The sequence below is a fragment of the Papaver somniferum genome, chromosome 9, assembly GCF_003573695.1.
Source record: "Papaver somniferum cultivar HN1 chromosome 9, ASM357369v1, whole genome shotgun sequence".
Taxonomy (NCBI): Eukaryota; Viridiplantae; Streptophyta; class Magnoliopsida; order Ranunculales; family Papaveraceae; genus Papaver; species Papaver somniferum.
The window spans coordinates 65,887,151-65,910,926 of NC_039366.1; the positions used below are offsets into that span (position 1 = coordinate 65,887,151).

The window sequence follows — 23,776 nt, forward strand, 5'->3', positions numbered from 1 at the left end:
ATCCACAGTGTCCAAATCTGCTATCCTGGCGCTCAATATTTCGGCTTCATTCCATCGAAAGCCGCTTGCTTCTGCAATCCTAGCTGATGGTATTTTGACTTCCGCTGGAAGGATGGCGTCTGCACCGTAGACGAGGGAGTAGGGAGAGGCGCTAGTGGAACTTCTTGGTGATGTTTGAGATGCCCAAAGTACGATTGGAAATTGTCGTGCCATGTCCGAGGATTATCGTGCACTGTTCGACTGAGGATTCAGATCAAAGTTTTGTTAGTGCTTTCAGCCTGTCCGTTTCCTTGGGGATAGTATACGGTGGAGAAAACTTGCTTAATTCCATATTCTTCGAGTAATTCCGGTACTTGTTTGTTGGCGAAAGGAATGCCGTTGTCGGTGATGATATGTTTAGGCACGCCAAATTGGCAGATGATGTACTCCTTAATGAACGCCGCGATTGTGGCTCCCGTAGTTCCTCGCAAAGGTATGACTTCGACCCATTTGGTGAAATACTCGGTCGTTGTTATTATGTACTCGTGCTATTTTGAAGACGGCGGGTTGATATTTTCAATGATGTCGAGTCCCCAACTATAAAAGGGCCACGGACTGCTTATTGAGTGCAGAGGAGTCGACGGTACATGAATAAGGTTTCCGTGGATTTGACATTTTTTGCATTTCTGAACAAAAACAGCTGCATCATCCTCCATGATTGGCCAGTAGTATTTCTCGTGTATCTGAATAAATAATTTCCGTTTTCCTTGGTGTTCGCCTTCGTGCATTTCTTTCAGCATGACCGGGATTTCTGCCTCGTTCAAACACCGTAGAAAACTTCCTCCAAAGCTTTTACGATATAAGATTCCTTCATGGAATACGAATCTCTTGTACCTTTGTTTTATCTTGACTGCGTCCTTCTTGTTGGTGGGGAGCACGCCGTCGTAAAGGTAACTGATGTATGGCTCCTGCCAGTCCCCGACGTGGCCAATATTGAAGACTTCCGATTGATACGGCAGCGCTTGACAATTGGAACAGGTTCCTTGAAGCAATTGAGATTGAGCCTCCATTTCTGGCCAGTAGTACCCAAGGTGTTGCAAATGGCGATAGAGTGTTACCACTAGTGTTAGCCGCAAATTTCACTATGGACGCAGCTGAGTTGTTGTTGCGCCTGTTCCTCTCCGAGCCATCTTGACAAGGAACCGTCCGGGTCCGATGGTACAACACTCCTCGGAGCATGAAGAAATTTCGTAAAGTTTTGAGACTGACCTTTCCCTGGGAAAGTGAGTTGTTAAGCTCTTGGATAATCGGTGTTCTCCAGTCGTCGGCTTCAGCCTCCTCGGGTTGTGAAAGCCACGTTAAAGCCACGGTTCGTTTTTTCACTGTCAGAGTTTCCTCAAAACCTTCGAATTGCAGTTTTGATGCTAACGTGGCTAGACAATCAGCATGTTTGTTGTCGCTGCGGCCAACATGCGTTATGGTCGCGTCGGCGAAGTAATTTAGTAGCTTTTATGCCTCGGCTCTATACGGGGCCAATGTTACTTCCTTCAGTGTGTATACTCCATTCACCTGGTTGATGAGTAGTTTAGAATCACCTTTTATTTCCAGACGCGTGGCTCTAGCTTGTTTAGCTAATGACAGTCCGATGAGAAAGGCTTCGTATTCTGCTAAATTGTTGGTGTAAGGGAAGTCTAGCTTGAAGGAGTGTGAGAAGACTTCACTGGCCGGGGATACTAGGACCACACCTGCTCCTACGGTACCGTTTTTAGGGGTGGCGGAGCCGTCGAAAAATAGTAGCCATGTTTCTTCTTCGATGAAAGAGATTTCCGGAAAATCTCCAAGGAGGTCCTCGTGTAGTGTTGTGGTATTCTCTCCTGGGAACGCTGCTAGTAAATCCGCATATGCTTGCCCTTTGATAGATCTCGGGGAAGCGCATGTTATGTCAAATTCTGACATTTGGAGGAGCCATTTGGCTGGCCTTCCTATCAGAGCCGGTTTTGAGAGGAGGAACTTCACATGATCAGACTTAGATATCAGCACCACTTTGTTGGAAAGCAGGTAATGTATGAATTTCTGGATGGAGTGAATCAGAGCTAAGCACGCCTTTTCTGCTTTGGGATATCTGAGTTCGGCATCTCTTAAAGTCCGACTGAAGTAGTATATGGGATGTTCAATCCCTTCGTCATCTTCTTGGGCGAGGAGAGCTCTGACGGCAGTGTCACTGAAAGCAGTGTAGAGGCACAATGGTCTTCCCTATATGGGAGACTTCATGATGGCTGGGGAAGACAATATTTGCTGAATCTTCTGAAACGCCTCCTGTTGTAACGTGGTCCAGACAAAGCTCACTCATTTCTTCATCAAGGGTGTAAACAAAGCAACAAGTTGAGCTAATCCCGGTATAAAGCGGCGAATGTAGTTTATTTTACCCATGAAACTATGGAGTTCTTTCACAGTTCGCGGTGGTGGCATTGTGAGGATGGCTTGGGTTTTGACCGGGTCGACTTTAATTCCCTTGGCGGTTACCTGGAAACCTAGGAATTTGCCCCAAGAGACACCAAAAGAACACTTTAATGGATTCATCTTCAGTTTGTACTCGCGACACCTTTCAAACGCTTGCCATAGAATCTTCATATGGGCCACCCGAGTTTTTGATTTAATCATTATGTCATCTACATAATCTTCAACTTGCTTGTGCATCATGTCGTGAAAAATGGTAGTCATGGCGCGTTGGTAGGTGGCGCCAGCATTTTTCAAACCGAAGGGCATCACAGTATAATAAAAGTTTCCGAGAGGAGTTCGAAAATTCGTCTTACTTGCGTCGTGTTCGTAGATATTTATTTTATTGTAGCCGTTGTACCCGTCCATTAAAGAACATACCGTGTCCACTGGTGGCGTCTACCAGCATGTCAATGTTAGGAAGTGGGAAATCATTTTTAGGGCAACACTTGTTCAGATCCCTAAAATCGATGCAACACCTGATTTGGCCATTCTTCTTTTTTACCGGAACTACGTTGGCCAACCAAGTAGGATGGTGAATGGGTTTGATGAAACCATCGGCCAGTAGCTTCTTAATCTCCATCTTGATCTGTTCTGCCACGTCGTGCCTGAACTGTCTCGGGGTTTGTTGGCTGGTTTGGATCCGGGTATTATGTGTAGATGGTGAGTGACCAGCTTCTCGTAAAAGCCAGACATTTCCTCGTATGTCCATGCGAATACGTCTTGATATTCTTTGAGAAGGTCTACCATCTTCGCGCGTTCGTCGGCGCACAGAGTCGAGTTGATTGAGATGGGCCGCGGAGATTCCTCGCTCCCGATGTTGACAACTTCAAGTTCATCCGTGGTAGAGTTAGTCCCGTCCTGTAGTTGTCGTGGTGCATCTAGCACTTCCTCTTGTGGCTGGTTACTGTGATTGCATTCTACTAGGCGGAGAGACTGGGTGGTAGTCTCCCCTGTTAATTGCTAACAAAGGCGCTGATATACGGTTTTCCCTTTTTCATCATGACTCGTGATAAAAGCCCGCTCTCGTTTGGTATGGGAGCGAGCTAAACTTTGGCTTAGCAGGGGAAGACTGTTGTGCTTCCATTCGAAGAGATGATGTGAGATCGGGTTTCTCCATGAAACAACGCGAGCATATCGCTCTCTTCAATTGACGCCCACTTCGGTAGTGGAGTGTGGTGAGTCTTGCTTGTCGGGTCCCGCGAACTCTTCCTTGGTTCAAACATATCCATGCCACAGATCGGCGCGTAGGGGGATAATGACGCGGTGATGCAGATGACTTCTCAGTTTAGCATGGCTTTCAGACACTGGTGATATGTCGAAGGAATTATTATGTTGTCGTGGAGCCACGACCTTCCCAGTATCATGTGGTAATATGGCTCTTTCTCGATTACTTCAAATTTCACCTTTGACTGGACCGGTCCTACTGATAAATTCAGGTTGATGTATCCATACGTGCTGGTTTGGTTGCCTTCGAAATTTGTCATCGTAGTAGGTTGTCGCACGACCTCACTTGGCCGCACCTTGGATGTTTTGAGCGTTCTGAGAGTAATGACATTGGAGGACGCTCTTGTGTCGATAAGATCCCTCTTGAACTCCACATCCTTGATATGAGATGTGACGTGTAAAGTCCGGTTATGTCCCTCTTCTGCCATCATATCGTCATCGGTGAACGTGATATTTTTGATGGATATATCTGGTATTCTTGAAGTTTCCAAGTGTGAAGGAACCAGAGACGCGTTTAATGTTATTTGATTGATGGCAGTAAATGTCTCCATTCGTTGATCTTTCGAAAGGTGTAGGAGTTCACATAAATTTTCTACCAACGAGGCAGCCTCCTGGCCTTCTGGTTTCCGGTTGGTGGTGAAACCGTTGGCCTGAGAGTGATCGTCCGGGACGTCAGTCACCAGCCTTGGAGTTTTCGGGTCGTGTGAGCCACCCGGATCCGACTTCAAGCTGATAAGGAAGTCGAGTATGTTGTTAATCGCCTCCTTCATCTGGTCCATGTTCCTGGTGTGGATCTCCTAAACTCGTGCCAACTCGACCAACCTTGGAATTTCCTCATCGGCTGCTCCAGTGGATGCCGTGTTGGGAGAGGAGGCATCGCCATTTTCCAGAGTCAGAGCGGAATTTGGGATCATGGATTCAGTTCTAAAACCGACCATCTTCCTGTGTTGAAGTTGAAAAGTGAAATTGGAAATCGATATTGTAACCGAGAGATTAATCTCCCACTGTGGTCGCCAATTGTTTGAGGGTGAAAACAGTTTCTGTTGATTTTGGTAATTTCGGGTGTGGGTGAGAAACGAATCTAAACCCTAAACAATGTACTGCAAGGGAGTACTTTGATTCGAGAGATCAATCTATAGAAATTCGGCCCAAACCAAGAAATGGTCGTTCCATACTTGTTTCGGTCACAAAGTGAAGGAGAAGGGTTGGTCTTAGGGAGGGAAGCGAAGAGAGTGTTGAGACCAGAATAGTTGATTCTGGAAGAGTAGTTGTTTGACGACTTGTATCAGAAAGCGAAACGCTAGCAGATTGAGAAGCTAACAAGTGATTTTTGAGTGTGGTATGCTCCTGACCAAAACTTGTTCTTTGGTGGAAATAGGTGAGACCTATTTATACAAGTCGCAACGAAACGTACCCTGGTCTCGTAAGAAGTGGAAACTGTTGAGTAAATGGAAGAAAGCGGTAACAGGTAACGCCTGAAATTGATGTTTTCATGATGAAGGAAACGTTTCACCATTACTTCTTGTATTTACTAACCTCCTCACTCTTATGACACTTTCTTGTAACGGGCGTAGTGTACGCCGCACGCTGTAAACCGCCACACCAATACCCTGATGAGTATTCCCGAGTTTGTCACATGTTTTGATGTCTCGTGTGTTTTGTGTAGCATGTTGTTATTGTTTGGCAAGTTGATCTTGGGAGACTTGCCGACTCGGTGGTGACCTTCAACGGTCGAGATTTTGCATCTTGAGAGGGAGGTTAGTCGTTGATTGTGGTTACCTTCCGTTAGTAGCCAGTGACGTGGCCACGGTGCTGGCATGGCTTGCGCATGCTCTTGGCATGGATAATTAGGGTTTGGTGCCGTGACCATAGAATTGGCATAGCTAAGTGTGCGCTGTGTTCAAAGAGTTGGCAGCGTAGCCAAAGGTTGCCACAAGTCGTTTGGTTTAGAGGAGAGCTTGTACGGCTGAGATTTGCATCTCAGAAGGAAGGATAGCCGTTGATTGTTGCAACCTTCCGTTTGGCAGCCAGCGACATGGAGGCATGGCCGGCATGGCTTTGTCATGGCCACATTAGGGCTTTGGCACCGTGGCCAAATTAGGGTTTTGGCACCGTGGCCAAGAGTTGGCACCGTAGCCAAGAGATTGCCACAAGTTGTTTGGTGGCAAGTTTGTACGGCTGAGATTTGCATCTCAGAGGGAAGGGTAGTCGTTGATTGTTGTAACCCTCTGTTTGGTAGCCAGCAGCATGAAGGCATGGCCAGCGTGGCTTTGGCATGGTTTAGGCGCTACCAAGCTAGGATTTTTGCATAGTTTTAGGCACGACCAAAATTAGGGTTTGGCATTGGGCCAAAATTTACCACGCGTTTGGTGACGAACTCGGACGGCTGAGATTTGCATCTCAGAGAGAAGGGTGGCCGTTGATTGTTGCAACCCTTCGTTTGGCAGCCAGCGGCATGGCCGGCATGGCTTTGGTGTGGTTTAGGCGCGGCCAAGCTAGGATTTTGGCATAGTTTTAGGCGCGGCCAAAATTAGGGTTTTGGCATAGTTTAGGCGCGGCCAAAGTTAGGGCTTGGCATTGGGCCAAAAGTTTCCACGCGTTTGGTGGCGAACTTGGACGGCTGAGATTTGCATCTCAGAAGGAAGGGTGGTCGTTGATTGTTGCAACCCTTCGCTTGGCAGCCATCGGCATGGAGGCATGGTCAGCATGGCTTTGGTGCGGAGGTGTGGCTGGCATGGCATGCCATTGGCATTATGGTGCGGCTGGCGTGGTTGGTATGCCTTTGGCGCGGAGATGTGGCTGGCATGCCATTGGCACGGTGGTGCGGCTGGCATGGTTGGCATGCCTTTGGCGCGAAGATGTGGCTGGCATGGCATGCCATTGGAACGGTGGTGCGACTGGCATGGTTGGCATGCCTTTGGCGGGGAGATATGGCTGGCATGGCATGCCATTGGCACGGTGGTGCGGCTGGCATGGTTGGCATGCCTTTGGCGCGGAGATGTGGATGGCATTGCATGTCATTGGCACGGTGGTGCGGCTGGCATGGTTGGCATGCCTTTGGCGCGGAGATGTGGCTGGCATGGCATGCCATTGGCACGGTGGTGCGGATGGCATGTGTAGAGATGATGTCACTCAGTACCGAGGGCTCTGCCGTGGAGCATGGCATTTACATAAAAAAAAAGGTACCCCGGAAATTTTACGCAGACATGTTGAATGGTTTAATAAATGTGCTAGTGGCGACATTATTACTCAAGTGTGGCGTCATTGTTTGACTAAGGTTTTACGATTTTAACCCTAAACTAAAAACCACCATCAACACATGGAAAAAAAGAATCAAAATGGCAATGCAAGTGCAACGTTAGTGTGGATATTTAAACTACTTGAATCTACGTTTTTGTTTTTTTAGTTCATATCAGTGTTTAATAAATTCATTTGTGTCTATCACTGTGATTGGTACAAAAATGTACCAACATATTTTGTTTTTGAGTCCACAACTACAAAGGTAATCAGTTCAAAATTGCTTCATTTATTTGCTCATCCTGAAAATATTTGAGTAGATAGATTACTATCATTTGAAGATGAAAGTTATCTACACAAGTAGTCATACACGGTAACGTATGGTCGGAGTTGATAACGAATCACCTTCATAATAGTCTACACAATTTACATTTATTACCTGGACAAAAAATACTTACGAAAACTTTAGTACTCAATTAAAAATAAGCATCGGATAGGAAATATAAGTATTCACATGTTCGCGCCTAGTGAACTTTGCAGATTTCACGGCTTATGACTGACGAAAATTACAATTATCACCTTTGGTGATCAGTTGTGAAAAATGCAGTTTTCACTTTAATGTGCAAATTGTTATTTTCACGTATAGTTGTCGGAAAAGATGTAGTTATCACCTTTGGCTATCATGAAAATATGAAACTAGGTTTAACAACCTATGGTTTTAGTCAATATCATCCATTCAGAAATCCACGTAGTGCTTCTATCGTGCAATTTACCCCCGTGTCTATGATGATTTTGATTTTTCTTATACTAGTCTTGTATAGTCCAGTTATACCATTTTCTTCCTTTCAGGATTTCGTCAGTCAACTTTATATTTGCTAAACATAAATATATCATCTGACATATAAAAGATTTTCCAAAAGAGTGGATTTTCCAGTCCAATAGTAGCCCTTGCATAGTCAGAAAGTGCTTAAGCGGAAAATATATACTCCCTTCGTTTCCAAAAGACAGTCTGGTTTGATTTTGTCAAGATATTAAGGAGACTATGGTAGTTTACATTCCCACCCTTAATTACTTGCCTAATTTATTTCAATAAATATGTTAGTAGTAAAAACTACCAAAAATTGTATTGGGATTGTAAATAGAAAATAAAAAAAAGGAAACTAAAACATATCGATTTATAGAAACTGTAGTTGCAGGAAATCCTACAATACACCCCTCGTATGATTTTATCATTGATCAATCTATTTTTAGGTTTACACTCTTAATTTTATTGATTAATTTCTGAATATTCTTACAAGGAAAATAAAGAAATCAATAATGATCTCTGCTCTCAACTTTCTCTCTCCTATTTACTTATCTCTCACTCAAAAAATATCTCTCTCCTTTACAACTCGAATGACTATTTATAAGGAAATACATAGTGGATGACAGCTAATCTGTCTTTTATTTTCGGATATGGTTCACGATATTCTCGCAACCTTACAAATGTTAACTTCGCAAGCTCTCTAATTTTCGCAAGACTATCACATCTTTCTCATGATATTTGTTGACGTTGTTTTCTGAAACTGTTCTGCGACGTTATTGTGCAATTCCATTGATAATTTCGCTGAGACACAATTGTTGCGAGAATCTGATCCTACATCTTGCCTCTTTTCAAATCTTCTCTGCAAAGTAGAGAATGATTTGAGAAATGTCGCAACTCCTTATCTTTTCATATTCCACATTTATCACACGTATTCTCTCTCTTCCACTTATTTCTTGACACGTCTTCTGTAACCGCTACTTTTCAACCGCTCACGTCTCTTCGTCTTAATGGTGTTTATTTCTTCGAGAAGTAAATTTTCTTTATATACTCTTCTCCCTCCCTCTTTCCACTTTTCTTTTTACTTTCTCTTCTATTTTTATACTCTCATCTCTGCAACTCTGTCATTCTTCTGCAAATTCTGCTGCTGTAATTTTTCTTCCTTCAATTCTTTTACTTTCCATACATTCCCATACCATTTATTCAATCATGGCTCCAAGTGGTCTTACACTCTCCCCCATTCCTGATGTGAATGCCAAATCAATTCTTTCTGTCAAGATTTTCTCCAATCAAAATTGTGATGATCAATCAATCATATTTTCGCTAGGTCAAATTCTCGCAGGTCTCTCTCTTCCTCTTTATAACCCAGACATTCCTTTATTTTATGAAATTCTCGTTCATCCGAGATTTTCGCGAGCCATTTTCCAACTAAGTGGGGGTTGCATCCGTCTAATGCTAGAGTTCGCTAATCATGGTGCTGGTAGAGGATCTCTTTACTCCAGTGAACTTAGGGATCCAAAATTCGCAGACCTAGAAATAGTTGCTGAGAAGTATACAATGGCGAATTTCTTTGAAAAATTGCGAACTTATCTCCATGAAGAAAGAGAATACTCGCTGGGGTATTCGATTAAGAAGAAAAGATAACATTGATGAATACAAAATTCTTATGCAAGATATTGACTGGCATTCTGGTAAAAACACAACTCCTCGCCAATCCAAAGATGACAAATGGTGCGTGTTTCCTTTAATGCTAAAGGTCCTTACATTGCTGGATCAAACGTTCTTCCTGCGAATCTCGCAGCATATCAACCTTGGGTTTTTTCCTGGCCCGAAAAGGAGAAGGAGGTATATTTCTCCCCTTTAACTCATTTTATACTTCTTTATTGATTTTTACTATTATGTTCGCTAACTCTTGCGATATTCCGCAGATCCAAAAACTAAAAGATAGTTATAACAGGACTGGGAAATGTAGTACTCTGTTAGCTCTTCGCTCATATACAGATGAGGTAAGAAATTTTCTCTTATGACTTTAAATAGTATTGTCATTCCCATGCTCAAATATTTCTTACTTCTATCTATATGCGAAGATTATTGCTGAAGTAGAATAATTTGCTGATGCTGCGAAGATTGGCGATAAAGGTAAAGGTGCTCTTCGCAGAGAAAAATCAACTGGTCCTCCTCCAAAGAAAAGAAAAGTGCGTTCTTCTTCTCCTTCAAATGTTCTTCCTAACGAGAATTCTGAAAGTGACAAGGATGATGAGGATAATGATGATCTCGCTGGAACTAAAAATTCTCCACCCGACTTCTTGCATTCTCTCAATAGTTTGGTATACTTTCATCTTTTTAATTCTTCATTGTTATAACTCAAAATCTCTTTCTATATTAATATTTTTTATTTCTTTTCGCAGGCAGGAAAAGCTTCTTTTGCGGTTGGCTCAGATCTAGAGAGAAGACGTGAAATTCTTGAAAAGAAGAATCTTCAATTTCGCAAAAGGAATGAAGAATTGGAAGTTGAAGTTAAAGGTCTTAGCGAGAAGAATAGACAATTAGAAATTGATTCTTCCTCTTATAAGAACAAAATTTCTAGTCTTCAACAAGCTAATAATCAGCTTTACGGTATATTACTTTTCTCTTTTATCTTTATTCATTCATCTTGTTGTTTTATCTTATTTAAATGATCCTTTTTGCAGACATTTATGGTCTTTCTGATGAAGCTACTCTTCTTCGTTAATTTCCTAATGCCTTGGATAATGATACCCTTCTTGAACGTCTTAAAAATTCCTTAAATAGCTTTTCTAATGATAGAATTTCATCTCTTTCTCTAAATGAACTTAGATCACAATTTCGCCTCTTAGAGATTGATCATAGATCCAGTTTAGGCTTAGCTAACAGATTTAAACGTATCCTTATTGATTCCAAAGAGAAAACCAATGAGTTGAGAACCAAGATTAGCGGTCTCATAGATGATAAAGATCGTATCTCTGATCAAGGTGCCAAGGCTCTGGCGAAATTCCAAGAGGCTCTCCTTGAAGTTCAACTTGAGCGAGATGAAGCTAACCGCAAGAATATTGAACTCTGCGAAAGGTAAAATCAAATTCGTTCTCGTCTTCTCATAAGTAGTGAGGAAGAATTTGTCTGGGCTGCGAAAATTTTAGATAATACTAGAAAAGATTTAGGCGTAAATGTTAGTCTCCAAGTTGAACATACAGCCTTGATTAGAGACATGATTTCTGACAGAGAAGGTTGCTAATTGCTCTTCTTTACTGATCTTTTGCTTCTTATAGATTTTCATCAAGTCAATAATTGGTTGTCTTTTGTTCGCAGATTCTGAAAATAGATATGTGAAAAGATTGAAGAACTTGAAGCTGAAAAGGAGGAACTCGCAAATAATCTTTCTTCTCGCAACGACAAGTATTCTAGATTGAAGAATCAAATCAAAATCACCATTGAAAATTTTAAGAATGATGTTACGCATTTTCTCAATCAAACCATCCAGATGGTTTGTGATGATCATAATATCCCACATTCTGATTACCCTTGTCTTTTAGAGGAAATCCCACAGAATACTCCCAATTTGATTATCTCTGATAGTGATGTTGACGATGAAGAATCTGATAGTGATGGAAGTTCTGATGGTGATAAGGATTCTGGCGCAGATGAAGAAGGAAATAAGTCTGATGAAGATAATGAAGGATTAACCAAGAAATAGTCTTTATTTCTTCTTTGATTCTTTGTAGCACTTGTATATTTATTTCTTATTTCTGTATATTTGTGTTTCTTTCATTTTGGCCTGCGTAAATTAAAACAATTCTTCTTTTCAATACAGTTAATCAATATAATCATTAATTCTTGAATTTTTGAGTAAATCTCTCGTATGGAGACAAATAGCATTTTCTAATTTCATACATTCCCATACTTTCCTCTGTTATTTGAATCCAAATGAGAGATTTCATAAACTTTTTCTTATTGTACAATTTCACAAGCTCTTCCGAAGTGAATTTTGTTTCTTTTCAAAATCTCATTCCTGTGTGGTCTTATTTTGCCTTCCTAATTAAAGGTCTTATTATGCCACCTCTTGTCATTGCGACAAAATCGCAGGACGTCCTTGCACTTTCATGCAATAACCCATTGATCTTGCCTTAACTTTTTCTTCTGTATTATGGCCTCTACAGGAATATTGCGACAATATGACAGGCCTAAATATTCTTGCGAAAATAAAGCCCCATGACATTGTCGTCTTGCGATGAAATCGCAGGACGTCTTCGCACTTTCATGCGAAAACCCATTGATCTCATCTTATCTTTTTCTTTTGTATTATTGCCTCTTCAGGAATGTTTCACGAATATAACAAGCCTTAATTATCCTTGTGAATAATAAGCCTCATGAAATTTGTGTCTTAAGACACTTATCAGCTCTCTAATGGAGGGTGCCGCCCTTATCTTCCCCCTGGTTGCCCCTTCAAGGATGCGTACTTCTACCATACAAGGTTAGCTCCTCCCATCCAGTCTTAACAACAACCAGTTGTTTTCGCAGCCTCTTATCCCTTTTACCTATAGGGATTATGGTTACGATACTGCACCCTAAGTGGGGTTTTCTTCGGGTCGAGTGCAGTATAAGCCAAGACTTGTCAAGAATGGCAAGGACGCTTCAAACGCCCTCGACACTCTTGACTCAATCGTGTACCTCGGCGCCTTGATCAGATCTGCACTCCTTGGGAGAGTCCTTATTACCTTAGTCTCCCAACCTAAGTCATATGCTTAAGTTGAGAATCCAAGGTGCCTCTCCCGGATGGGCTTTATTGACCCCAAATCTCCATGACTCAGGTTCCAGTGGCGGTGTAGCCTTTCCCTGAGTCATGTAACAGGTACCCCCTAATATGACGTACTTTAGGTCTTACATTTGCCTCTTGCGAAATTTTATTCGCGAACTAGGGTGTACGCCATAAAGGTTCGCCTCTTTCTCTTTTGTCATTCTTTTCTGATTATTTTCTATAAAATTCATTATCTCTGCGAGAGTCTCGTAATTCATAATATTGTATCTGAATTTCGCAATCTCAATTTTGTTGTTCAATCAAATGTATTTTTGAGAATTTTACTTATTGCGAGATTATCGCAACAACTTAATCATTCATACATTTCTTGTTTTTATTACTTTTGCCCTCCTCTGCTTCTTTATGATTTTCTGTTACTGCTTCCTTGGTAATGGTATGTTCATCCTTTTTACCCTGAGCTAGCATTGATTTTGTAACATCTCTTTTCCTTTCTTTTCGATTGTATCCACCATCAACTTCTCACTTCTTTGTACATCCTTGACTTTATGTCGCCAGTTTTCCTTCTTATTTTCTCTTCCTTCGCAAGATTCTATCTCAGTTTCATAACATTTCTTTCCTTCAATCCAATCTCCTTTTATGATTCCTACACCATTGGGGTGAGGGAATTTGATGCATTGATGGAAAGTTGAAGCTACACCCAGAATCCCATGTAGCCAAGGTCGACCAATTAATGCATTGTAGGGTGATTCTACATCAACAACACAAAATGAGATTTCTGAAGATATTCCCTTCAATGGAATTTGCATAGTAACCTCCCTTTTAGGCTTGTTTGCAGTACCATTAAAATATGGAGGTTATTACTGTTTATAGCTGGCCCAAGTTGGGACTATGATTTTTTTATTAATATATGGAGTATAAATTTATGGAGTTTTTACTGTATACTTATATGGAGATGGTAAGTTATCTTATTGTGCAGGAGGCGTGGTTAAAACCCAGTGCTCATCAACTGGAAGAGGAGGAATTTGATGATAATAGGCAATTTATGGATATACGGAGGATTCAGTGTGAGTTTATCATTAAATAACCCATCTTCTATTACCGGCTTGTACCTACATGATATGATGCTATGATTAATTATGATGGGTCTAAATACGATGAGGGGGCTTGCTTTGGAGTTGTGATTAGAGATTCACTTGGAGATCTTTTGATAAATGTTGTTGGTGGTAGTCATCTTATATCTGTCAGTGCTCATGAAATGCAGGGTGTTGAACTATGACTGAAGCTAGCTATTGAGATTGAAGCTAATAAAATCCATATTTTTGTTGACTCTTTATCTACTTATTTGCTTTTGAAAAACTCTGAATCCAAGCCTCTTAGGGATACTATTCAAATTTGGAGAAGGGTTGAAGTGCTTCTTAACAGATTCATTTATGTGAAGATTAGCCATTACTATAGAGAAAGAAATACGGCTGCATATTATCTGGCTTGGGTTTATCCTAGTTCTAATTATGTGAAAATCTCTGAGGATATGTTTTCTTTGATTTTAAAAAAGGCTGCTGATAAAGCTAGGAAGGTTTTTATTACACATCATGTATTTTCTATTTTTTATTTTTTATTGATTGTTTTCTTGTATTGGTTGAGCTATCATTAACCCTGCTTGCTGTATCATAATAAAAATATATTCAGATACACATACGCAATGCTAATCCCGTCCAAATGTATCCATCGCCAACCAACCATATTGTTTGCTTCTTTCTGCTCGAGTCCAAATCTGTTCACACTCCTCTAACGAGTGTATATTTCACATTAACTTCTGACCGGTTGATTATTTAATTGATGACCCCATTACCCTCCATGTTTAGAATCACGACCCTCGTTACATAACTCCCTAAATTAAATCAAGGTTAGAGATTGAAATGTGAAATATACACTCGTTAGAGCAACTGCAGTGGTGTGAGTATAACCATAGATCAAAGACAAAAAAAACGATCAAATTTGAGTTTAGTCCGCAGTGTGACGTTACGGTAGAAGACTAAATTTGGTGGAGCATACATTATAAGTTCGCCCGATTGGTGGAGCGTACATTATAAGTTCGCCCGATGGGGCGGAGATATTACATGATCTTGTTCATGTAATAAGAAAAATAAGAAAAAAATGGGGCGGAGGTATAAAGCACGCCCCACACTAAAGAAAAAAAAAATGGGGCGGAGGTATAAAGCACGCCTGGTGCGGGGCGTGAAGTTTATGCACGCCTGGTGTGGGGCGTACATTATACGTTCGCCGGACTATATTTGGTTTTGGTCTTGGTCCCAGACCAAATATAGTCTGGTGTGGTTGCAGGAAATCCCACAACACACCCCTTGTAATAATTTGTAGATCTAAACATAAAAATGATGATAAGAAGGCTAAAATTGTAAAGAGACACAAGGTTTACGTGGTTCGATCAATTTGATCTACATCCACGGGGTTAGGTTTTACTATGATTATTTTTAATTACATCTTGATTACATGGAGACTCCATTAATGAGTATTTGGAGCTCTAGGTTCTTGAAGGAGGAAGAAGAAGGAGATAATAATAATAAAACCAATTCTACTTTCTCTCTCTACAGAATGTATCATCTCCTAAAGTGTGTCTCCCTTTCTGATTATCTATCCCCTTTCTCTCTCTTTCCTTTCTCTTTATATAGGTGTTTACATAGTGGATGACAGCTAATGTACAACTAACATTTCCCCTAATTTCGGATCTGGCTTGCGGTATTTTCGCAAGCTTACAAATGTAACATTCGCAACATTCCTAATTTTCGCAAGATCATCACACTTTTCTCATGTTTAAGTTGGTGTCATATGTTATGTCGTTTATGAAATCATCCTGCGATGTCTTCGCGATGTGTTGTTAATAATTTCGCAAGCATATTCTTCTGTGCGAGATTTTGATCCTACATCTTGCTTCTTTTTTCTTGAATATTTCTTGAAAAGTGATCTTTAAGAAAAAAATCAGTTGTTGTAATTGTTGGAGCGAGATACGTGTTGTTGGAGTAGTCTTTGATCTTTGTTGATGAAGGAACGAGCGAAAGAATACTGGACTTGAAAAGTACGTACTTGCCTCTATTCTTTTGTGAAGTTCCGGAATGTTGCGAAATAAATAAGAAGTATCATCTCTTGAAGTATGCAAAGTATGAAGTATCCTTGATGAAGTATAAAAAGTACTCAATCCTCGAAATATAAGAAGAACTCTGCGAAGTAAATAAGAAGTATTTGTCCTTGAATAATAAGTATTGCCTCTATTCGTGCAAAATTATTACTCCATTTTTGGTGAGGATTCTTATTGTTCATTAGAGAACGTCAACTTTGGGAATGATTCTTGCCGAGGAGATAAAGAACATAAAATGTTTTCTTGGTAATCCATAGTTGCCTTTGTTCTTTATCTATGAGGGTAGAATCCTTGAGAAAATGTTTAATGTGCGAATTGTTTTCTTATTCTTATCTTTGCCTCTGTCTCATGTTTTGTGCTCGTGCAATAGTATAATCTCTTCAAGTTGCTTGTAATTGTGCAAAATAATTGAGAGAGATAATCACATCATTCGGAAGAATCATATTCTGCGAAATTCTGACACATTCTATGAAATTTTGAATCATTCTGTGAAGTTCTGAATAATCTTGCGAAATTCTTGAATAATCCTGTGAAATTCTGAATAATCTTGAATAATTCTGCTAAATTCTGCGGTATTATTGCGAAATTCTGCAATATTATTCCGTACAGTTTTGTAAAGTACTTATGCAAATATAATGATTATGTGATGATTATGTTATGAAATGTGTATGCGATGTTTATGCCATGAAATGCTTATGCAATGCTTTTATGATGCGAGTATGATGCTTGTATGATGCTTGTATGATGAGAATGCTTATCTATTGAAATGTATAGTTAATGTTTGTGTTATTTAGCTCATTTTGCCGTCTAAAATTGATGTAGCTCTAAATTGCTTCCATTCTTCATTTCTCTGCCTTTTTCTTTAGTGTATGCATTCTTCTTCGTGTAGTTATTGTTCTTCACAAGTTCTTACTTGTTTTTCATCTTCCCTCTTTCCTGCACTATTAGTATCTCATAACAGTATGATCATAATATCAAGTCTGCGACATTTTTACTGCCTCAGTTTCATTTCCATGTATATATTCGCAAGCTTGTTTGCTTACATATAATCATTCTCGCAAGCTTACTTGCTTACTCATTTTCTTATGTGGTCTTATTTTGCCTTCCTAGTTAAAGGTCTTATTTTGCCACCTCTTGTCATTGCGGCAAATTCGCAGGACGTCTTTGCACTTTCATGCAAAAACCCATTGATATTGCCTTAACTTTTTCTTTTGTGTTATTGCCTCTTCATGATTGTTGCGACAATATGACAGGCCTAAATATTTTTGCGAAAATAAAGCCTCATGACATTGTCGTCTTGCGACGAAATCGCAGGACGTCTTCACACTTTCATGTAATGACCCATTGATCTCGTCTTATCTTTTTCTCTAGTATTATTGCCTCTTCAGGATTGTCGCACAAATATGACAAGTCTTAATACCCTTGCGAGTAAAAAGCCTCATGACATTTGCGTCTTAAGACACTTATCATCTCCCTAATGGAGGGTGTCGCCCTTATCTCCCCCTGGTTGCCCCTTTAAGAAGGCGTACTTCTACCATACAAGGTTAGATCCTCCCATCTGGTCTTAACAACAACCAGTTGTTTTCGCATCCTCTTGTCCCTTTTACCTATATGGCTTATGGTTACGAGAATGCACCCTAAGTGGGGTTTTCTTCGGGCCGAGTGCAGTATAAGCCAAGACTTGTCAAGAATGGCACTCTTGACTCAACCGTGTACCTCGGCGCCTTGATCAGATTCTGCACTCCTTAGAAGAGACCCCTAGTCGTCCAACTGTGTGGGAGGCAATTCTGTATAAATTTCGTCCGGATTTGGTCTTGGTCCGGATTTTAATCGATAGTCTGTCTCGCTGTGTCTCGTTTTTTGACCAAATATTTGATTATACTCCCCCACTGTGGTTGCTCTTAAGGAGTGTGCACGAATTCGCACTCCCACGCTCACAGCCTCGGAAAACAAAATTACCAAAAGAGTCGACAGCCAGGGCAGTTGTCAATCCTCTACCGAATCAATCAAAAGTCAGCATTTCTAATCCTACGATAGGAATCCATGAAAATTCCAAGTCCCGGATCGAACTCGAATCTGACGGTTTACAATTTTACATCTTCAATAGGAAGAGAAAACACAATTTGTTTACTAGTCAAAACTGTTTCCGATCCGACTACCTCTATTTTAACCAATTACATTCGATATAATTTAATCCAACGCTCCAAACACAAACCAGAGTATTCACCCGGATTACTTCTCCATCTAACGGACATAATGAAACCAAAGAAGCAATAAATCCCAATCTCATCCTCCAAATCGAAATCACAATCAAACAATTTCGTTCCAAATTGTTTTCACAGAGCAGCAGAGAGATTGAAAATGTCAGGAAGAGGAAAAGGAGGGAAGGGTTTGGGAAAGGGAGGAGCAAAGAGACACAGGAAGGTATTGAGAGATAACATTCAAGGAATCACTAAACCAGCTATCAGAAGATTAGCAAGGAGAGGTGGTGTCAAACGTATCAGTGGTTTGATTTATGAAGAGACTCGTGGTGTTCTCAAGATCTTTCTTGAGAATGTGATCCGTGATGCTGTTACCTACACTGAACATGCTCGGAGAAAGACTGTCACTGCAATGGATGTTGTCTATGCTCTCAAGAGACAGGGAAGAACTCTTTACGGATTTGGGGGTTAGGGTTTGTTCCTGGGTATTATTATTATTATTATTGTAAAGGATGTTGGAATTAATTAGGGTTTTCAATTGAAGCAGTTTCTAGCTGTGGGTACTTCTTTTTAAATTTTAATTTCGATCTGCTTGTTTGTTGATGATGTAACGGCGCCCTTAAATTCAATGAAATATGTGAAAAGTTCATCAACTATGTTAATTTTGCTTACTGATTCAGGCAGATTTTGTGCTTTTCGTTTATTGTATTAAATTTATTTTTGTTGTTCTGTAGCTTCGGAATTCTAAATGAGCTGAATTTCAGAGGTGTTGATGCTTATGAAGTTTAATCTAATTGTGTTAATTTGTGAATTTGGTTTAAGAGATTCAACTTGGGAGGAATTGATGGATTAAACTTTATAGACATCTCAGGAAGTGGCTATGGTACCCTGCAAAGTGAAATGAAGTTCATACCAGTAAGTTTCAAAATTTTCGTTTGTACTGCTCAGTTCTTGGTTTTTATATATTAACCAAATTTGTTGAAATCATGGATTGTTTTGAAGCTCACGTTGTAGACAATCCTTTTTTTCCTAGAAATATGCAAGCTACCTTGAGCCCTATATTGATCCACTTCAGTACCCAACTAGGCTTATTTATGTTCCGATAACCTTGTTCCTCACAATTTCATCTAACTTTGTGAATATCATATATATGTATGAGCAGTCTTAACCAAACTTTTGCAACATTGTCTAAAACATGCTTCCATTCAGCACCTCAATCATCTCCAAAGTGTTCTTTTAAGTTTTTCTAGCTCGTCTTTAACACCCCGAAACTTCCCAATATGTTGAGCAGAAATGTAAGTACATAACTCAAATTATGCAATAAACTATTGCCTGGCTAACACGAACCCTTTATTCATATTAAGCGTATGGTCTTATTTGAATTAGAATTATTACCCAAACCTAGATACACAGATGTTGACACAGACTGCATGATGAGCGATAACTGAACTGCACCAGCCTTTGTAGTTTATGTTAATAGAACCTTTGTCTCAGAGACTCCTATCAGGCAACTTTGGACTCACATTGAAAGAGATCATATATTAAGTGAATCTATACTCCTATACTTCTACAAAGAACTGGGTTTAGTTTAGACTCTTCTTGTTTTATAAAAAGAGAAGAGATAACAACTTTAATTGCTTTTCATTTGCTGGTTTTACATCTCTGATTGATGCAAATGTTAATTTTTGTTACTGATTTCATATTGTTAATTATTGTGATTCAATTTATTTGTGTTGTTTTGTAGCTTGGCAATTCGACTCAGTTGGTTTGAACTTCGGAGGTTTTTGAAGTTGAGAAGTTTTTTCTCACTGTGTGAATACGTGAATTGGAGTTAAGAGTTTTAACTTGGGAGGAATTGACGGATGAAATTTCAGAGGCATCTCAGGAAGTGGTTATGACACTGCAAAGTGAAATTTCAGTAAGTTTCAAAATTTTCATTTACACTACTCAGTTCTTGGTTATCATATATCAACCAGAACCAAATTTGTTCAATCATGGATTGCTTTCAGGCTCACATTGCAGACAATCTATTCTTTTCTAGAACACTGAACTGTTTAAACCACACTCAAGTTTGTAAGCTGCCTTCAGCCCTGTATTGGTCCACTTTAGTTCCCACTTCCCACTAGACGTATTAGTATGTTCTGATTGAAACATAACCTGGTACCTGAGCGTTTAATCTAACATCTAATTACACCTTAACCCTACCTCTGTTCATTGTGAATATTATAGATAACGTCCATGGGCGGTCTTAACCAAACTTTTGCAACGTTGTCTAACACATGTCTCCGTTCAGCACCTCAATCATCTCCTAAGTGTTCTTAAGTTTTGCTTGCTGGTTTAACAACCAAATCATACCAATCCGTAGAGCAGAAACAGAACTCAAATTCAATTTTGTTGCCCAGCTAACATGCATCCTTTATTCATGTTAAGCATATGGTTCTTTTCTGCATTAAGATTATTACACATTACACAAATCTAGAAACACAAATGTACCATTAACACTGACCGTCAGACTGCATGATGAATGATGACTGAAGTGCACCAGGCTTCGCAGCTTACCTTGTAACATTTATCTTTTGGCAACTTCGACCTCACATTAAAAGAGACTTGTTAAGTGAATTCATGCTCTTATACTTTTGGAAAGAAATTGGTTTAGTTTAGACTGCTCTTATTTTATATCAGGAGAGAAGAGTAAAACCTCAATTGCTTTTTTAATTCGCTTGTTCTTAAGTCTCAACTTTTTTCATGTTTGCAATGGCGCCAATTTCAAAACTTTTAATTCTCGCCATGTCTGTTACATTAATGCTCTAATTTCCCAACCACCTATTGAAATAGGGTTATAAATCTCAGTACCATCTAATTTTTGATGCGAATGTTATATTTTTTTTACTGATTCAAGCATATTTCATTTTTGGAATAGCAGAAAATTCATTATCTCCTTTTGATACGAATGTTATATTAAAGCTTTTGCAATTAGTTTTGTTGTGATTAACTTTATTTGTGTTGTTTTGTAGCTTCGCAATTCAGTTCAGTTGGTTGAATTTCGTCGGCTTTGAAGTTAGAAGTGGATCTCACTGTGAAACAAAATTCATATCAGTAAGTTCAAAATTCTCATTTTCACTGTTCAGTTCTTTGGTTCAAATACGATTTTAACCTAATTTGTTGAAATCTTGGTTTGCTTTCAAGCTCACTAGTTGCAGACAATCATTCTTTTTCCTAGAACACTAAACTGTCTATAGACTCTATACCACACTCTAAGTTTGCAAGCTTCCTTCAGCCCTGTATTGATCCACTTGAGAGCCCACTAGACGTATTAGTATGTTCGATAGAAACATAACCCCGCCTTTCACAATTTCATCCAACATCACTTTACCTATTTTCCTGTCCATATCACCTTGATGCATGGATTTATAGGAGAACTCGTAAAGAACATTGTGAATATAATAGATACCGCCCATTAGCAATCTTAAAGAGTCTTAACCAAACTTTTGCAACATTGTTTAACACATGCTTCAGTTCAGCACCACAATCATCTCCAAAGTGTACTTAAGTTGTTTTTTTTTTGCTCGTCTTTACTCCCCAAACCATACCAATCCGTTGAGCAGAAACACAACTCACATTCTTCAATAATTCTGTTGCCTGGCTAATAACATGCGTCCATTATTCATTTTAAGCATATGGTTCTTTCTGCATTAAAAGTATTACCCAAGCCTAGAACACAGATGTAGACTCAGACTGCACGATGGATGCTAACTGAACTGCACCAGCTATTGTAGTGTGGATTCACATTGAAAGAGACGATATGCAAAGTGAATCTTTGCCCCTATACTTCTTTCTAGAAAGAAAAGGGTTTAGTTTAGACTCCTCTGTCTTTTTTTTTTATATCAGGAGAAGAGAGTGAAACTTCAATTTCTTTTCATTCTATTCTTTTTAAATCTCAGTTTTGTTCATGTTTGCAATGGCGCCAATTTCAAAATGTTTTAATCCTCCTATTTCAGTTACATTAGTGTTCTAATCTCAGTATCATCTATTTTTTGTGATAAGATATACCACCACACATATTAAATATTCACAGACAGAAAGATGTTTTATTTGGCTCTAAGTGAGCGTACTGATGCAATAGCAAATTATTTACTGTCAGCTAGAGTGTTATAAGTTCACTTATTACACATCTTACTCCAAATATACTACAGTTATGGTATGTGGATCAAGTTGTCCCTATCTGCCTATCAGTTCAATAATTGGTAATAAAATCCATGACATCCTAATTTCCTTGGCTGAGAAAAGAAGGATTTTTAATATGTGGTGCCAATATCAGGACCAATAAGAACATAGCAGAAGATCTACATAGATAGATATGCCTGGCCCCATAATGGCTTATAAAAGGAGACATGGACTGCTATCAATATAACTCATCAAACACCACTACCAAAATACCTTCTTCAGCAGCCTTTCTATTTTCTCTTCAACAAAATATATAAATGGCATCCATGGCTCTCTCATCTCCATCGTTTGCAGGCACAGCTGTAACTTTGAACTCACAATCCAAATTCCCAACCAATGTTAGATCCAGTAGCAATGGAATGATTGTGATGAGGAAGACATCAGTAAAGAAGCCTGCTGCTGCTTCAGGAAGTCCATGGTACGGTCCAGACCGTGTCAAGTACCTTGGACCCTTCTCTGGTGAGTCCCCATCATACCTAACCGGTGAATTCCCTGGTGATTACGGCTGGGATACTGCTGGACTATCTGCAGACCCAGAGACTTTCGCCAAGAACCGGGAACTGGAGGTGATTCATTCCAGGTGGGCGATGCTTGGGGCTTTGGGATGTGTTTTCCCTGAGCTTCTCTCTAGAAACGGAGTTAAATTCGGAGAAGCAGTCTGGTTCAAAGCTGGTTCTCAGATTTTCAGTGAAGGTGGACTTGACTACTTGGGAAACCCCAGCCTGGTTCATGCGCAGAGCATCTTAGCTATTTGGGCAACCCAAGTTATCCTTATGGGAGCTGTTGAGGGATACAGAGTTGCTGGTGGTCCACTAGGTGAGATCGTCGACCCACTGTACCCAGGTGGTAGCTTTGATCCCTTGGGACTTGCAGAGGACCCAGAGGCATTTTCCGAGCTAAAGGTAAAGGAACTTAAGAATGGGCGACTTGCTATGTTCTCCATGTTCGGTTTCTTTGTTCAGGCTATTGTTACTGGCAAAGGGCCTCTAGAAAACCTGGCTGATCACCTTTCTGACCCCGTGAATAACAATGCATGGTCATATGCTACCAACTTTGCTCCAGGAAAGTGAAAACATTCATGACAGTGAACTGAGATGATCTCCCTTCAAAGGCATTGGAGTTCAATTTTTTCTTCTCTCCTTAATTTATCATGTACATTCATTTAGTTTGTATATAATCTGTCATTGAGATCTGTTTTGAAATAATATTATGTATCCATGGCGATGTATTGTGTCCATTTGTCAAAAGCTTGAAGTTAGTCGGTTCCATCGTGCTTAATTCTCCCTCCGTTTCACTTTTGCAGAAATAGTGGTAATATCATTTTTCATTTCTTTATCATTTTCATCCTGCCAAAAGTAGTGTTCTCCCTCCACTCCTTCCACTACAGTTACAAGGTTTTAATCCCATTGTCAAAAGAAGAAGAATAGAATTACCTTCCTTTTTCGTTTTTGTGATGCATCTTATTCGTACACCATCTGCAAGCAGATTTCATTTCGGAGATTATGATTTTTGTCATGAATTTTATCTGTGTTATTCTGTAGCTTCCCATTTGGACTCCGTTGGTTGAGTTTTATAGATAAATATCACTGTAATAATAAAGGAAAATCTCACTGTAATAATAAGGGAATTCGAGTTAGTGTTTTGACTGTGGGAGGAATTTGATGGATCCAATTCTGAGGCATCTAAAG

General features: G+C 39.7%; 2 protein-coding genes across 2 annotated transcripts; both read left to right on the forward strand.

Moving 5' to 3' along the window:
* The first annotated feature begins 17,958 nt into the window (after positions 1–17,958).
* LOC113310280 (histone H4) lies at positions 17,959–18,530 on the forward strand. The gene has a single exon (XM_026558893.1). It carries the CDS (start codon positions 18,025–18,027, stop codon positions 18,334–18,336), a length of 312 nt encoding a protein of 103 aa, XP_026414678.1. The 5' UTR covers positions 17,959–18,024; the 3' UTR covers positions 18,337–18,530.
* Positions 18,531–22,265: 3,735 nt separating this feature from the next.
* Positions 22,266–23,359, forward strand: LOC113310279 (chlorophyll a-b binding protein of LHCII type 1-like). The gene has a single exon (XM_026558892.1). It carries the CDS (start codon positions 22,346–22,348, stop codon positions 23,156–23,158), a length of 813 nt encoding a protein of 270 aa, XP_026414677.1. The 5' UTR covers positions 22,266–22,345; the 3' UTR covers positions 23,159–23,359.
* The last annotated feature ends 417 nt before the right edge of the window (positions 23,360–23,776 follow it).